The sequence below is a fragment of the Staurois parvus genome, unplaced genomic scaffold (assembly GCF_062004578.1).
Source record: "Staurois parvus isolate SC_StPar_1 unplaced genomic scaffold, SC_StPar_1.0 ptg000760l, whole genome shotgun sequence".
Lineage (NCBI taxonomy): Eukaryota > Metazoa > Chordata > Amphibia > Anura > Ranidae > Staurois > Staurois parvus.
The window spans coordinates 580822-598428 of record NW_028318556.1 but is presented as its reverse complement, the minus strand read 5'-3'; the positions used below and the strand labels follow the sequence as shown (position 1 = coordinate 598428).

General features: G+C 43.6%; 1 protein-coding gene across 1 annotated transcript in view; it reads left to right on the top strand.

Annotated features, from left to right (window-relative positions):
- Window positions 1-17607, top strand: part of LOC149444940 (VPS35 endosomal protein-sorting factor-like) — a gene marked incomplete at its 5' end in the record, with an annotated part of 803117 nt that overhangs the window by 321046 nt on the left and 464464 nt on the right. Inside the window, one exon of the mRNA XM_089654375.1 lies at window positions 9406-9486. Within this exon, the coding sequence (XP_089510501.1) occupies window positions 9406-9486 (81 nt within the window). The remainder of the gene's footprint in view (window positions 1-9405; window positions 9487-17607) is intronic.

Sequence of the window (17607 nt, the reverse complement as noted above, 5' to 3'; positions counted from 1 at the left end):
GCCTGGCAGAGCATCACCAGGGATGAAACCCAACGTTTGGTGATGTCTATGCGTTCCAGACTTCAGGCTGTAATTGACTGCAAAGGATTTGCAACCAAGTATTAAAAAGTGAAAGTTTGATTTATGATTATTATTCTGTCCCATTACTTTTGGTCCCTTAACAAGTGGGAGGCACATATGCAAACTGTTGTAATTCCTACACCGTTCACCTGATTTGGATGTAAATACCCTCAAATTAAAGCTGACAGTCTGCAGTTAAAGCACATCTTGTTCATTTCATTTCAAATCCATTGTGGTGGTGTATAGAGCCACAAATGTTAGAATTGTGTTGATGTCCCAATATTTATGGACCTGACTGTATATGGCAGGACCAAAATATATGATGAATGGTACCCAGGTGACCACAACCCCTTCATCAGATAGGTGTAGTTTGGTGGTGGAATTTGGACATTTGGTGTGGTGTAAGTGTTGATTTCTGTGTCATTTTCCATAGTGCTCTGCAGCTAGTTGTTTTTTATACATGGATCTACAGTGCTCAGCATAAATGAGTACACCCCAACGGATTTGTCAGAAAACCTTTTCTTTCCTTTCAGAATCAACATTTTCTGTAGGACACTATACTACAAAATACTCCCACAAATTTGGGCTATTGATTGCAAACAAGATTTGTTAATTTGCACACACAAAAATGTATGTTTCCTAACAAATTAATTCAAGACTGTTGAAAAAAGGAATACAACCCAATGAAAGTTTTAGGAGCAAAGCTAAATTGTAGACAACAAAATCCTAATTAGCAAGAATTCAACTACAGGTGAGTCTAATTTCATTGAACAGTCCAGCAGACAGTTGACTATAAAAGGGCATTACTTAATGAAGAAAACCTGTTCCCATTTCATGCTGTCAGCAATGGTACCACATAGAAGAGAAATGTCATAAGGCCTAAGATCAGCAAAGCTTTACGTATCAGTCAGAATACTGTAGCAAAAGTGATGCAAACGTTTATTAAAGATGGAAGTGCAACCATCTCACAGAGATGTTCAGGCCGCCCCGGGGAAGCAAACACCTCGACAGGAGTGTTTTCTGTTGAGAAGAGTTGAAAATCGCCATGCAAATTCACTGCAGTTAGCTAAAGAAGTAGAAAGCCAAACTGGGGTGATTGTTTCCCGTGACACAATATGAAGTACACTGCAGAGGAATGGCATCCATGGGTTTCATCCACGAAGGAAGCCTCTCCTAAAGCCATGCACAAAAACCTAGAATTTGCCAGGGCCCATACTGATGAAAGATTACTGGAACTCTGTACTCTGAAGTGATGAAACCAAGATAAATGTTTTTGGAACTGACGGCTTCAAAACTGTATGGCATTGCAAAAGTGAGAAGTACAAAGAAAAATGGATGGTGCCTACAGTGAAACACGGTGGTGGCAGTGTCCTCCTGCATGAGTGCTGCTGGTGTCAGGGAGCTGCATTTCATTGATGGTATCATGAATTCACAGATGTACTGCTCTATATTGAAAGAGAAGATGCTATCATCACTCCGTGCCCTTGGTTGTCGTGCACTTTTCCAGTATGACAATGATCCAAAACACACATCTTAGGCCACGGTTTTCTGAAGAATAGAGTGAGAAGGATTCAGTGGCCAAGTATGTCTCCTAATCTGAACCCATTTGAACACCTATGGGGATTTCAGAAGAGACAAATTTAGCATTACTCTCCATCCACCATCCAGGCTCTAAAAGAGCTTGTTCTTGAAGAATGGAAAAAAGATGTTGCAATATGTTGCCAACTTGTTCATTCCGTGCCTAGAAGACTGTTGTCCTTACAAATCATGGAGGTCATATAAAATACTAGATTTTGTTGTGTGCTGTACTCATTTTTGAATCAACTAATTTGAGAAAAATGTCAGATTTTGTGATTTAAGTTATATTATTAACCTTACTTTCATGTAATGAGCTAAACAAATGTTCTGTAAAACTCAGTTTTGTAAATATTTTGGAAATGTTTCTTAATTGAAATATTGAATAAAATCTTACTTTTCAGAAGGGGTGTACTCATTTATGCTGTGCACTGCAATGGCTGGCTTCCACTGTTTGAAAATTGTTGACTTAAGTCTTCTGCCCATTTCACAAATGGAAGGGATTTGACAAAAATGTGTTTTTATTGCATAGTATTGTAAAATAATTATACCTTTTAGGTCCTATTCTATCTACAAAGTAGTAATTCCAAAGTGTTTCAGGTATCGTACCCTCTAAGAGGGGAGAAGAGGAAAGGCAATGGACCATGCGGTAATATGTATAGTATCCTGTAGGTGGAATATTATGATCTGCCCTCAGTTGTGTAAATGTTTTAAACTTCCTTTGGAAGCGAAGTTCGTGAGTATAAGGCTGGCCATACACTATTCAGTTTTCTGTCCAATTTCTGCCTAATTTGGTATAATCTGTATATATTATTTGGTCTGTGTGAAAGTTATACAGTTTACAAGCTATGGTACCAATCACTGAAAATCGATCACACATAATCACAAGGTCCTATCTTATTTTTGGAGACATTAAAAAGCCAGGACAGTGCAAATACCCCCAAATAACCCCTTTTTGTAAAGTAGACTGTCCAAGGTTTTTAGTAAGAGGCATAGTGAATTTTTTTTCTCACAGTCCAGGAAAAAGGCATAAACGTGGTTAATAATACAGATGGCAGGCAGAAGCGTAGTGGATAAACAGGCCAGTGTCAGTTTAAGTGGAAAGCAGAAACGTGGTGGATAAACAATGCAAACGGCAGGCAAAGGCATGGTCGATAAACAGGCCAGGGTCAATTAAGGTAGAGGGCAGTGGCATCGTTGGTTGAGGCAGCAGGCAAATTATACACAGATTTATTGAAACGGGGAATATGGGCTAATATTTTAGTAACGTGTGAAAACGTCAGAAGCCTTCTCTGATGCACAGGCCTGGTTGGGAGGGACACTGGGGACAAGGAAAACTTGTCTCTTCTAACTCCTCCTCTGCTGCATACCCAACATCTTTTTTGGCGTTTTTGACCTGCTTCTGTTAGTTGAATGCTCTCAGGGAAGTGGTGCTCATGAAGTCTGCTGTCACAGAATCTGAACAAATGCTTTCTGGGGGGGGGATCCTTGCTGATAGATAAGGGATGTGACAACTTCTATAAATTTGAGGAAGGCAGTGGATCTTTCTGTGGATTTGGTTTAGGTGACATATGCATTATAAATAACCAAATGAATAAAATAGATTGCAACTTTTTTATACCAGAAACAGGACCTTCTTGTTGCTAAATAGAACTGCAACATCTGATCTTTGAAATCCACCCTTCACCCCCCTCCTCCGCTCCATGTAGAAAATATAATCTTGGATGGCTGCAGGCTTTTGAATTGGAACGTGTCTTCCAGTAATTTCCACTGAGGTGGTGTTGTGGACGGTGGACAGGATGTAAACGTCTCTCTTATCCTTCCACTTCAGGGCCAGCACTTCATTGTTTCTTAGGCTTACTGATTCCCCCCTTTGTAGCCTGGTATTCACTAGAGATTGTGGGAAGCCTTTCCTGTTTTTTGGGAGGTACCACAGGCCAAAGTTTTCTCATGGTACAGGTGTCGGAAAAGGGGCAGACTGGCATAGAGATTGTCCATGTAAATGTTATAGCCTTATATCCACACTTTGTGATAAATAAAACCACAAATAATAGCGCAACCCTTACACCAAAATAAATTAAATAAATATACTTAATAAAATTAATTAATTAATTAAATAAATAATAAATATAAATAATCCACCACAGTGCTAGTGCACAAATATTATAACGATAATTAAATTGAATATTCATGAAGTCCATTCACAAAAGTCCATATATATTCAAATATGATCCTCAATAAATGAAGTCATGGAATCTTCCTTCACCAATGTGATATCCAGTGTTTTAACACCACATCAAAATACACACTCACCAAAAACTAGTGATAAACCAGCATATCTGTGTATAACCAGCACTCCACCGCTTAGTCTCAGCTTATGGATATCCATAATACTCCACAGTAAACATGTAGATAGAAAGAATACTCGCCATAGTGCAAATAACGTTTAAAATTTATTCCAATCAATTCCATCCTTAAAACCACACTCGCAATGAGTAATATATAAACCAGCGTTTTGTAACACAAGAGCACAGAGCTCTCTATTCAGCATCTCACCAGCCTGCCTGCAACCAAGATGGCATTGTTGCGATCACGTGGTCCGAAGCTGAGAGTTGGCGTGTGTGGTGACGTCACCGGATAGCCACGCCCTAACGTGTTTCGTCATACGACTTCTTCCGAGGGAGTGGCAAACAGTATGAGGAACATGCTCTTAAAGAGCCGCTTCCTTTCCAATTGGTCAAATTATAAAAACACCACACCATATCATCATAACAGCACCATCTTGTGTACAAATCACATATGACAATTCAGCTAATGAATATATCAAGGCTCCAGAGCTCCATATCAATATAATTCAATATAATCACATGGGTACTAAATAAAAATATAAAAAATATGCCAATTACAAAAAATAAATTTAACTAATTAAATCATAAATCACTAATAAAACAATTTAAGTTGAGTTCAACATTAAGTCCCTTCGGGGCCAAAGCCTTGGTCATATAAATCCATTTTGTCTCACATTTTGATAATTCTCTAACTCTATTAGATCCTCTCCAAGCTCTAGGTACAGATTCAATTGCCCAAAATTTGATGTTAGTTGGAGCACAGTTATGATACTTCTTAAAGTGCAATGATACACTATGATATTTATATCCCTTACTGATATTCTTTAAATGTTCAAGTACCCTAACTTTAAGTTGTTGTTTGGTCATCCCAATGTAGATCAAACCAAATGGGCACTCAAGACCATAAAACCACATGAGTTGAGTCACAAGTCAAAAAGTAGTAATCTCAAATTCCCTCCCATTCGAATTGGAGGTGAATTTTAATAACACTCTGAATTTATGATTGACCATGTTACAGGCTGAACATTTTTTACAGGAATAAAAACCTTTTCTTTCTACAAACATTTTTATAGGTTTAGGTTTGATGAGATTCAGATTACTAATTATTCTAGAATATATTTGGTTACAGCGGATGTATCATCCTTATATACCATTATTCAACATGAGGACCACGTGATCGCAACAATGCCATCTTGGTTGCAGGCAGGCGGGTGAGACGCTGGATAGAGAGCTCTGTGCTCTTGTGTTACAAAACGCTGGTTTATATATTACTCATTGTGAGTGTGGTTTTAAGGGGGGAATTGATTGAAATAAATTTTAAACGTTATTTGAACTATGGTGAGTGTTCTTTCTATCTACATGTTTACTGTGGAGTATTACGGATATCCATAAGCTGAGACTAAGCGGTGGAGTGCTGGTTATACACAGATATGCTGCTTTATCACTAGTTTTTGGTGAGTGTGTATTTTGATGGGGTGTTAAAACACTGGATATCACATTGGTGAAGGAAGATTCCATGACTTCATTTATTGAGGATCATATTTGAATATATATGGACTTTTGTGAATGGACTTCATGAATATTCAATTTAACTAATGTTATAATATTTGTGCACTAGCATGGTGGTGGATTAATTATATTTATTAATAATTTTATTAATTTATTTTATTAAGTATATTTATTTAATTTATTTTGGTGTAAGCATTGCGCTATTATTTGTGGTTTTATTTATCACAAAGTGTGGATATAAGGCTATCACATTTACATGGACAATTTCTATGCCAGTCTGCCCCTTTTCCGACACCTGTACCATGAGAAAACTTTGGCCTGTGGTACCTCCCAAAAAAACAGGAAAGGCTTCCCACAATCTCTAGTGAATACCAGGCTAGAAGATTCAGTTTAATTAATGTTATAATATTTGTGCACTAGCACCGTTTTGGATTAATTATATTTATTATTTATTTTATTAATTAATTTATTTTATTAAGTATATTTAATTTATTTAATTATGTTGGTGTAAGGGTTGTGCTATTATTTGTGGTTTTGCTTGTGGTTTTACTTATTTATCACAAAGTGTGGATATAAGTTTTAGTGGATATATAATATCCGCACCCATCAGAGTTTATATATCAACATTTAAGTACATAGGCACAATGATTTAATCTAATTGGTGTTTTTTGAGTGATCTAATTTAGACACCATTTATAGGTTGAACTATAAGGTCTAAAATGTAATAGCCAGTTTGGAAAAGTGGATAAGCCAGCCAATTTTTCCACTTGGTCCAATATAGGTTAGGCACTCAGGGGGCTGGAGCTGGGTATCTTTTCCTTCATATACTCATACAAATATCCTGTGGCTCTTTCACAAAGCTTGTCGAGCTTTACTCCATATCTGGCCCTCTTACGTAGAATATATTGCTTAATTCCTAGCTGGCCAGTGAAGTGGACAAGGGATTCGTCTACACATACTTTTTTATCGGGGACAAGAAGTTCAGTAAATCTTTGGGGGAAAAAATTAAGAAGTGGACAAATTTTGTATAATTTGTCATAGTTGGAATAATCTTTCGGAGGGCACTGGGTATTGTCACTGAAATGAAGGAATTGCACGATCATCTCATAGCATGACCTGGGCATTACAGCAGGATAAATTGGCATGTGGTGGATTGGGTGTGTGAACCAGTATGCATGTCCTTAATTTTTTTTGTAAGCCCCATGTTAAGGGTTAGGCCCAAAAATAACTTTAATTTCTCTAATGTAAGAGGTCTCCATTCAAATGGATGGGCATAGGATGAATGGGGGTTGTTCATAATAAATTGTGTGGCATAAAGGTTTGTCTGATCCACAATAAACTGAAGTAAAGTGTCGGGCAAAAAAAAAAAAATCAATTTCTGAAAAATTCTCAGTGTTAGCCTGCACATCTGGCTGTGCAGTGAAAGGGGGAATGCTTGCTGATCTGGAGTTGAAGGGCAGCCATAATGGGTTTGGCAAGCGCATCTGGGAGGTATGTTTAGGCCCTGATTCTCGGAGGTTGATAGAATATTCCAGTGCTGGTATTGGGTCTTTCATCTATGGTTCTAGCGTAAATTTATTTTTACATGGCTGGCTCTCTCTTACCCAACAAGTAGACTGCTGATGTTGGCTGTAGGACGGGTGCCCTGGTAATGATGGCTGTGTGACGGTACTCTGCTGATGATGGCACTGATGTATAATGTGCTACAGGTGCTCTGCTGATTGGCACTGATAGGCGACAGGTGCACTGCTGATGGGCACTGATGGGCAACAGGTACACTAATGGGCAAAGGGTACAGTGCTGGGCAACAGGTGCACTGCTGATGGTCACTGATGGGCGACAGATGTACTTTGATTTGCAACGGGTACACTGATGGGTGACAGGTACACTGCTGATGGGCATTGATGGGCGACATGTACACCGATGGGCGCTGATGGGGCGACAGGTGCACTGCTGATCGGCACTGATGAGTGACAGGTGCACTGCTGATCAGCACTGATGTGCAACAGGTGCACTGATGGGTGACAGGTATACTGATGGCCACTAGTAACACTGATGGGCACTGTGAAAGGGCCTGTGATCTGTGTGTGCACTATAAAGAACTGTAACTCACTGTTAGAAGATTCCTCTCCTCACACAAGATCTGAGTATGAGAAGAGGAAGCTGGTAACGGTGAGTTACATCTCTGTTTACATTTGTGGTAGGCTGTGATTGCACAGAGCCTGTCACATGGTAAAGAATCGCAACGAATGGCTCTTTACCTTGATCGATGATGAGCTGTGTCCAAGTGACACAGTTCATCAGTGATCGCCGCATGGCGCTCCCCCAGGGCCATGCATGCACAGTTAGAGTGGGAAGACGTAATGGGACATCCTCCCAGAACAAGAGAATCACTGTTCATCCGTCATTTCCTTATATGGCAGGCAGGAGGCGGTTAAGGTTATAGCCTGGGATTGTGGTGGATTCAATATCTCCCCATAGAGTTTATGGGGGTGATTGAAACCAATCTTTTAGTTGGGTTAAAATTGTGGCATAATAATAGTCTTTTTCTACTAAAAGGCTACTAAAAACACACAGGCATTTTTTATGCAGCATTTTTCGCAGTGTTTTTTAGCTTAAAAAAATGCTAATGTGTGTGGAGCATTTCTACTCCTAGCGTACCCTTTGCCAATTTTTTACAGCTCTTTTTCACAGCTCAGTCCACCTTTGCTGATATACAACACTAAGCCCATGCCATTTAGTGAATATAACCCTAAGCCCAAACCTGTTTTCCAATATTCAGTCTAGTTTCCAATTTATTTGGGTATAAAAAATATCATACTTGAAAGTCTGTATTTCCTCAGGGGTATGAATCTTCTGCATCTCATAAACTGGTAAACACGTATGTTAATATGACTTGACTACCAACATTTCTACGTTGCTGGTGCTTCTTGAGATATCAAGCTTTATAAACTTGCTAATAATTGGTTGTAATTCTGATCTGGGGCAAGTTTTTTTTTTTTTTTTTTTTTTTTTTTTTTTTCCCCTACCTTTATTAAAAAATGACAGATGCCCAGATTGCTTTAGATACATTTTGATGCAATAGAGCAAAAAGATATAATGGACCCAAAACCATATTTGTATTAGCAGAGTGCTATAGACTTAAAAGTAATACTGTAGTAATGTGCATAGCAAAGCAACAAGTCAGAATTAATCTCTCATAAGTAAACTAAAGCTGGTTGACATGAGTTACTGCACTTTATCTCTTTTCTTTTCTTTGCTATTTGTACTGCTTTGATAAATAAACCAAGCCTTTATTTTTAGTGGGGGTCTATTCTGAAACCCTCATCATCTAAGTTGGTGTTTCTCAACCTTTTTTCAGTCAAGGCAGTCCCGAGGCACCCTTTCAAATTATGGACAATTTTTGCACACTGGTACTGAGTAGTATTCCATTGTTTTCTTCTCCCTCAGTTTGTATCCATCATTGGGATAATGTGACCCCAGCACTGATGGTGAGGGGAAAGAGAGGGTCAAACTAAGATGCTGTGCAGGCAGCATCTTCCTTATGATGCAATTGGTTGCCAGGATGTCGGCGGCTAGAAGGTTGTAATGGTGCACAATAAAAACCTGTGGCTTTGTGTAACTAAAAGGCATTCTTGTTCCACCTGCTGGGTTGTATACAAGTTTTGAGCAATTTATAGACATTTTGCCATGGCACCCCTGAAGAAACCAGGGCACCATGGTTGAGAATGGCTGATCTACGTTCCAATTAATTTGTTATTTCACACGTACTGTATATATATTAACAATAGTGGTAAAGTTGCAATTATATTGCAAACACAATTGGCATGCTCTTCATTGGTTTGTACACACATCTATGTATGTATATATATATATATATATATATGTAATGTTTTAAATATCTATCCAATAGGCATCAACAGGAAGCAACGAAGGATCCAGTCATGCTGAATGCTCTGCTCCATGTCTGTAAGACGATGCACGATTCTGTGAAGTGAGATTCTCTGCATTTTACTTTATTGGTTATTTACCTAAACAGAACACAACTACAGATGGGGGGGGGGGGGGGCAGTTTTGGCTGTGCATACAATTAGACTGATAGAAAAAAAATTGTTGTTGGGGGTGGGAAGGTGGTATTGGTGTCCTGTGGTAATCATTTGAATTGAAGACTCACTTTTTTGTAAACATATTGTTAAATGATTTTCCCAGTCATATGGAAAGGTGTAGTGCTAAGTTCACAGCAGTTGCACTTTAAAGCCTTTAACCCGCCTATAGCATTAATGTGCATTTGGGGCGCAGATATTCAATAGTGCAACCATTAAAAATCAAGTAGCAGCAATAAATCCAAAACCATTATAGACACTCATATGTCTTGCAGTGGATATAAAACAAGAGCTTTTACTGCTTTTAAGTAATGATGATAATGTATACAGCATATTACCATGAATACCCCCTTAATTAATATAATAATTATATATATATATATATATATATATATATATATATAATTTTATTTTTTTTACCATGCAGTAGGGTTGTGCCCCCACTACATGGATCAGCTGCTCATTTTTTTCTAGATAGGGGTGAGGACTAAGCTCCTACTCGCATAACCCGCCGATCCTACGGAAAACCATGCTCCCCCACTGTCCGGCGATGGACTGTTCCTTTCTATGGAACATGCATTGATCAGCACATTTACAAGACCGCTGTACCACGAGGGGGTGGGGGGGGGTATGAGCTGAAAGGACCGGTTTTGTGTGGGGGAGGGTTGGCGGGTCAGGTGAGTATATCTTCGGTGTTCTCTCCATTAGAATAAAACAAGCATTAGACCCATGCTGCATGGGCCAAACATTTTTTTTTCTCGGATTTCTACTTTAAGAATTCATATCCGGCTTTGATTACCAGAAGTTACAAACCTTTTTAAACTTTTATTTATTTTTAATCAACTATTTGTGTATGTAGCTTTGTAAAATGGCAAAGCTGAATTCCCATACGTTAATGAATGAGCTGCAGATTTTTTTCAATACAGTATGATCGCTTTACATGCATAAAATAATATACCTAGACTTCTGTCGAGCTTGAGGATTTTAGTGAAGCCTGGTCGTCCATAGTTAAATGCCCTTTCAACACGACTGTGATGGAAGCAGCCTATAAGGTCCTTCTGAGTTGGTATTGGGTTCTGGCCTGCATTGCAGGTTTTAAAGCCTTCTTACAGCGATAGATGTTTCAGAGGATGCAGCCAATGTGGGGATGTGGTTCATACCTGGTAGTCCTGCCCATACCTAACCAGATTTTGGTCTTGGGCCTTCGGGCTCCTACACACATTATTCCATGTACCTATTTGAACAGATGCTAAGCAGGCACTACTGAATTGTCCAATCCCTGGCCTATTTTCATATCAGCAAAAACTTGCCACCTATTTGTTTATTGCTGCAAAGCGTGCCATAGCTAGGTCTTTAAAGATACTTTCTATCTCGTTTGCAGTGGTAATAGGCAACCTGACCACCCTTATGATAAATGAAAAGATGTCAAGTATCCTGCAATGACTCTCATGCCAAATTCCTGAAAGTATGGACCTCCTGGTGGTCGTATGCCGTGCCCACTCTGCACCCAACCAGACTTGGCGGCCTTTAATTGCTGATACCACTGCTCAATCTCCTCCCCTCCCTCAGTCTTACCCTGCTAGATTCTTTCTCCTTCTCTCCCTCTTCCTTCTCCATTCCCCCTACCAGAACTGGCATGCCGGATCACTACCTTCCCCCTTCTCATCCTTTTACTTTTTTTCCCCTTACGTCTTTCAGGCCAGCACCTTGAGAGACCTCGGCTCCTCCCCATCTGAGGAAACACCTCCACCCTAACATAAAAGACCTCCACTCCCCTCCAACCTCAGTTCAGGTGTTTCCTCCGGTGGGGAGACACGAGGAAGCTCAAGGTGCTGTCAACCCAGATGGCAGGGGGGCCTAGGGTCCGATAGCCGGCTGTCAGGCCTAACGCAGCCGGGAGTGAAGGCCGGAGAGTCCAGCTGCTCATCCTCCCTGGGCAGGCTGTGTGGCAGTGGGCGTGCACCCCCGGGTGACGGGGCTTGGCACGTACCTGCACTTCGCCCCCCGACCCCCTCCGGCGAGTTGGGGTGTCGGGGTGGCCGTGGTACGGTCTGGTGATAATCGGGGTGAGGTCTCGCTCCTTCCCATGCTGGCAGGCTTGTTTGCTGGGCCGGACGCCGGGAGACGGAGAGTTCCGGCGGAAGGGGCAGGGCTTCACCCCGGGCCGCGATGTCCGCTTCCGGTCGCGACCCTCAACCACGGCGCGCAAATTTCAAAAGGCGGTGCATAGTAGCCTGGGGGACAGGCCTGCACCAAGCGACCACCCTCCCGGAGCGCGATGTTGGAGGCACCGGGACCAGGAGACACCAGCACCAGCCAGCTGCAGGTAAGGTGCCTCAGTTGAGGCCTCCCCTATCTGTTGCCCCCTAGCTCCAAGGCATTCCCGGTAGGGTAGGGCAGGGGGTCTGCGGTGGGTGCAGGCCCTTAGGCTCTGCTGGGGAAGAGGACCCGGTTGGGGTGGCTAGGGACGAGGGGGGAAGTAGGGGTCCCTCCCGGTATAAATTGTCCTTAGAGGAGGTGGATGGGCTCTTAGGGGCAATTTATGAGACCCTGGACATAAAGGAGGAGGTTAAGACCCTATCTCTCCTTGACCAGATGTATCAAGGGTTGGAGGAGCATAGTTACAGAACCTTCCCTGTACATGACGTCTTAATCGAGACTATTAAGAAGGAATGGCAGGACCCAGAGAGAAAACCGTTCTTTTCTAAATTGTTAAAAAGACTGTTTCCGTTTAGTGAGGATCCCGCTGCAGTGTGGAACAAGAACCCCAAACTAGACACAGCCTTCTCCCAAACAACTAGGAGGACTGACCTGGCGTTTGAGGACATGGGGGTCCTACCAGATTTGCTGGATAGGAGAGCGGAATCCCTTCTTAGAAAAGCCTGGGACTCAACCTTGTATAATCTGAAACCAGCCATGGCCTCGACGGTGGTGGCCAGAAACTTGGAGTACTAGCTTACTCAATTGCAGGCTCATATAGTGGCGGACTCCCCCAAGGAAAGGATCCTGGCCTCTTTTGAGACCCTTCTGCAGGGGGTAGGTTATATTGCGGATGCATCTGCTGAGGCAGTGAGGTTGGGGGCTAGGTCTGCGGCTCTCACCAATTCAGCTAGGAGGGCACTATGGTTAAAGACGTGGCAAGGGGACATCACTTCCAAGGTCAGACTGTGTGGTATCCCTCTCACAGGAGATTGTCTCTTCTGCCCAGGGTTGGAGGAATCACTGGACTGAACGGTAGACAAGAAAAAATCTTTTCCCCTCAAAAGGAAGTCACCGGAGGGAGGGACACGTAGGGCCCGTCCATTAAGGAGACTGAGCCTTAGACCGGTGGGCCAGGGTAGGCCTACAGGACAGAGAGGTCGGGGCAGGGGAGGAGCAATTTTTTTGCCCTCCTGAGCAGCCCCGGAAGACGCACTGACTCGGTGCCTCCCGTGGGAGGAAAATTGGCGGCCTTCCTCCCGCAGTGGTCACCAGCCCCTTCATTCTGGATATTGTCAGAAGGGGTTATCGGGTGGATTTCGTAAAGACACCTTTCGAAAGATATATGGTGACGTCGCGTCCGAGAAACCCGGCAATGGCTGCTGCCCTGATCACTGCCTTAGAGGAGCTAGAGGACCGAAGGGTTGTAGTCAAGGTCCCAGAAGGGGAACAAAGGAAGGGGGTGTACTCTCATGTATTTCTGGTTCAAAAGCCGTCGGGAGCTTTCCGGCTGATTTTGAACCTAAAACCCCTCAACAGGTTTGTGCGTTACCGGAGGTTCCGCATGGAGTCTATATTTACAGTCAGGTCCCTGATCCCGCCAGGGTCCTTTATGGCGTCCATAGACCTGCAGGACGCGTACCTGCACGTGCCCATTGCGGAAACTTCTCAGCGGTTCCTCAGGTTGGCAGTGGAGGGAGAGGGAGGAGTGCGACACTGGCAGTTCAGGGCTCTTCCATTCGGCCTGTCCTCCTCTCCGTGAATTTTTACCAAGGTTCTGTCGGAGGCACTGGTTCCTATTCGTTTGATGGGAATTTCAGTGATAGCCTATCTGGACGACTTGCTGCTCTTCGCAGATTCAGAGGCTCACCTTCTGCGGAATCTAGGTATAGTGCGGGGCCATCTGGAACACCTGGGGTGGATGGTGAATCTGGAGAAGTCTTGTCTGGTGCCTTCTCAGAGGATGGTTTATTTGGGTTACTCTCTGGACTCGGTGAGTCAGAGGGTCAGCCTGACCTCGGAGAAGGTGTCCAAGCTAGAAGCGGGGATCAGACTGGTGCAGGGAAACGGGCCAATAGCGATAAGGCAGGTCATGTCAGTGCTGGGTCTACTGACGGCTTCCTACCCGGCAGAAAAATGGGCTGGTCTGCATATGCGTCCCCTCCAATTATGGATCCTGAGAGTCTGGGACGGGAGTACTCACTCCTTAGAGGACCGAGTACTGGTTCCCCCCAGTGTAAAGAGGTCGCTGTGGTGGTGGAGAAGGTTGTCCAGTGTAACCCAGGGGTTATTATGGTGCTTCCCAGTGTCCAGGGAGGTAACGACGGATGCCAGCTCCAAAGGATGGGGCGCCCACCTGGGAGGATTGGTGGCTCAAGGGGAATGGTCCTGGGAACAGAGGAACATGTCCTCAAACTGGAGGGAGCTGAGGGCAGTGGCAGAGGCTCTTCAGGCTTTCCAGGTGAGAATCAGGGGCCACCATGTGCGAGTCCTATCGGACAATGCCACGACAGTGGCGTACGTAAACAGGCAAGGGGGAACGAGGAGCAGGGCCCTTGGAGCCTTGGCAGCAACGCTCTTGTCCTGGGCAGAGGTGACCTTGGCTTCCCTGTCTGCAGTGCATTTAAGAGGAGAGCTAAACCGGAAAGCAGATTTTCTGAGCAGAACACGACTCAGGGAATCGGAATGGGCCCTGAACCCCGAGGTGTTTCAGGAATTTGTGCTGAGGTGGGGGTCCCCGGAGGTGGACCTTTTTGCCTCGGGAGGGAACAACAAGGTGCCGGCCTTCTTTTCCCTATCTCGCAGAGATGGATCAAGGGCAGTGGACGCGCTGAGTCAAAAGTGGGACTACCGGCTGTGTTACGCCTTCCCACCAGTTCCCTTGCTTCCCCTAGTTTTGAGGAAATTCAGAACAGAGAGGACCTCATTGATTCTGATAGCTCCCTTCTGGCCACGGAGGGCTTAGTTCGCCACACTGAAGAGTTTAACCTCCCGTCCGCCCTGGGACCTGCCACCAAGGGAGGATTTGTTATCACAGGGACTGGTCCTTTGCCCCAACGTGAGGAAGTTGAGGTTAACCGTTTGGTTTCTGAGCGGCAGCTCCTCTTAGGGAAAGGTTTTTCACCCAGGTTAGTGGCCACGTTACTGGCCAGTAGGAAAGAGGAGACCCAGGCCATTTATGGTAGGGTCTGGGGTCGCTTTACTGCTTGGTGTGATCAGATGTCGCGGACAACCCACAGCTTAGTGTCTGTGTTGGAATTTCTGCAGGCAGGGGCTGACATGGGGTTAACGGTTAGCACGCTCAAGGGACAGATCTCTGCTCTCAGCGTGTTCCTGGAGACACCCCTGGCCAGGGAGGCGCTGGTGGCTAGATTTTTTAAGGCTCTAGTGAGACAGAGGCCTCCAAGGGCCGGTCCGTTCCCGATGTGGGATTTGGCCAGGGTTCTTGGTGCGATGACGAGGACGCCATTCGAGCCCCTGGAGTCCTGCTCGATTGACGAACTCACCATCAAGACTGCCTTCTTGGTCACCATGGCAAGGAAGGTGTGTGAGTTGGAAGCGTTGTCCATCAGGTCGCCCTATCTCCGTGTTTTTCCAGACAGGGTAGTTTTTCGAACGGACCCATCCTTCATCCCAAAGGTGGCACAAAGATTCCAGAGGGAACAGGACATTGTCCTTCCCTCATTTTTTCCGGGACCCGGTTGGGGATGATCAGAAAAAGTTTCATTTATTGGATGTCAGAAGGTGCGTACTCCAGTATCTAGAAAGGACTAGGGAGTTTAGGAGCACCGAATCCTTTTTTGTTTTTTTTCAAGGGAACTAGGAAAGGGAAAAAGGCATCCAGAGGGACGCTGGCAGGTTGGTTGAAGTTGGCAAATTCTGGAGCATACCAGGCGGAAGGCCTGGAGGTTCCAGACGGTATCAGGGCGCACTCCACACGGGTGGTGGCGGCTACTCAGGCTGAGTTTGCAGGGGCGTCTCTGGGGCAGATCTGCAGAGCGGTAACATGGTCCAGTTATGACACATTTGCCAAACATTACAGGTTGGACCTGGTTTCGGTGCAGGAGCAGGCCTTTGGTCGTAAGGTCTTGCAAGCAGTTAGCCCGCCCGAGGGGTGAGTACTCGCTTATCCTCTCAAGGTGCTGGCCTGAAAGACGTAAGGGGAAAAATCAAGTTACTTACGGTAACGTCTTTTCCGAGAGTCTTTCAGGCCAGCACCGGTTTCCCACCCAGTGTTGATATGGTTTATGTGAGCATGATTTTTGGTGATTACGTTGTCTCACGTTGTGTCTCCCCCAGGTGACCGGAGGATGTTTGGTGAGGTTGGAGGGGAGTGGAGGTCTTTTATTTTAGGGTGGAGGTGTTTCCTCAGATGGGGAGGAGCCGAGGTCTCTCAAGGTGCTGGCCTGAAAGACTCCCGGAAAAGACGTTACCGTAAGTAACTTGATTTTTTTTTTTTCATATCCCTGGACCCTTTGGCCCAGGGAGCACGTGAAGACTGACAGTTTTGTTCATGTGGTCACCCATTAGCAAACTTAACATAAAACAATTGTTGCACTCTATTTCGCTCGTGCTTACTTAACTAAATTCTTGTATTCCCCCAGCGTGGGTGTTCTATTGTATGTTTTATCTTTGCGGCAACAATAAACATTATTCAATATAAGTATCCTCCTGCGCTCCACAGACTACCTAAGTATAGCTAGCTGCTATCATCTACACCCTATACCATGGGACACACACAATAAATATCAAAATATGGATGAAGCGCTCTGCTATATTAGTGCTATATGCAATAACAAAATATTATACACACATATACAAGTGCCTAGTGCCCAAATAATATATGTATAAAAATCATATATAAAAATTAATATAGAACCAATCTGCCCCCAAGTGGTTAAACTGGTAATTCATGTGCACACACAACTAAATAAAAAGTGACCAGGTGCTCCAATACATAAATATATAAATAATGTCTTCATAAATATAAAATCACAATAAATAATCTCAAAAAAGTGCCAAGTGTTTAAATAACAATCAATATACATATAGTATAATTATGTGCAAAAAAAAATGCTATCACTCTTCTGTGACAAAATATAAGTGCTTCTTCATTCAAATGGTGTTCAAACCAAAGTGCCACTCCAGTGAATCAATCCTAAATATCCAGAAATGTGTCACCTAGCTCCACCCGGAAGTGATGTCAATGTGCTCCACCCGGAAGTGATGTCAATGTGCTCCACGCGTTACACTACTGTCATCCTGAAGAAGCCACGTGACGGTGGAACGCGTGGAGCACATTGACATCACTTCCGGGTGGAGCACATTGACATCACTTCCGGGTGGAGCTAGGTGACGCATTTCCGGTGATGCACTTCGGTTTTTCGGCATGTGTGATTTCATATTACACCCATAGGATATGGGGGAACCGCCTGTATATCTCTAAAAGCATGTGAGTGTTCCATCTGTGTTTTTTACCTAAATAAAACTACATATTGCGCTATGGAGATCTCTCTTTGTGTTTAAATCTTCCATGGTCCATGGGCATATGGCTGAGGCATCTTATATATTGAGACTCTGAATCGTGGGGCAAGTTATATCCTGGTGTCGTTTTCGAAGTATCATTTAAATAAATGATTTGTGACCTCTAGGGGTCGAATGTTGGAGGTGAGGAGGCACTCTGGATATTTAGGATTGATTCACTGGAGTGGCACTTTGGTTTGAACACCATTTGAATGAAGAAGCACTTATATTTTGTCACAGAAGAGTGATAGCATGTTTTTTTTGCACATAATTATACTATATGTATATTG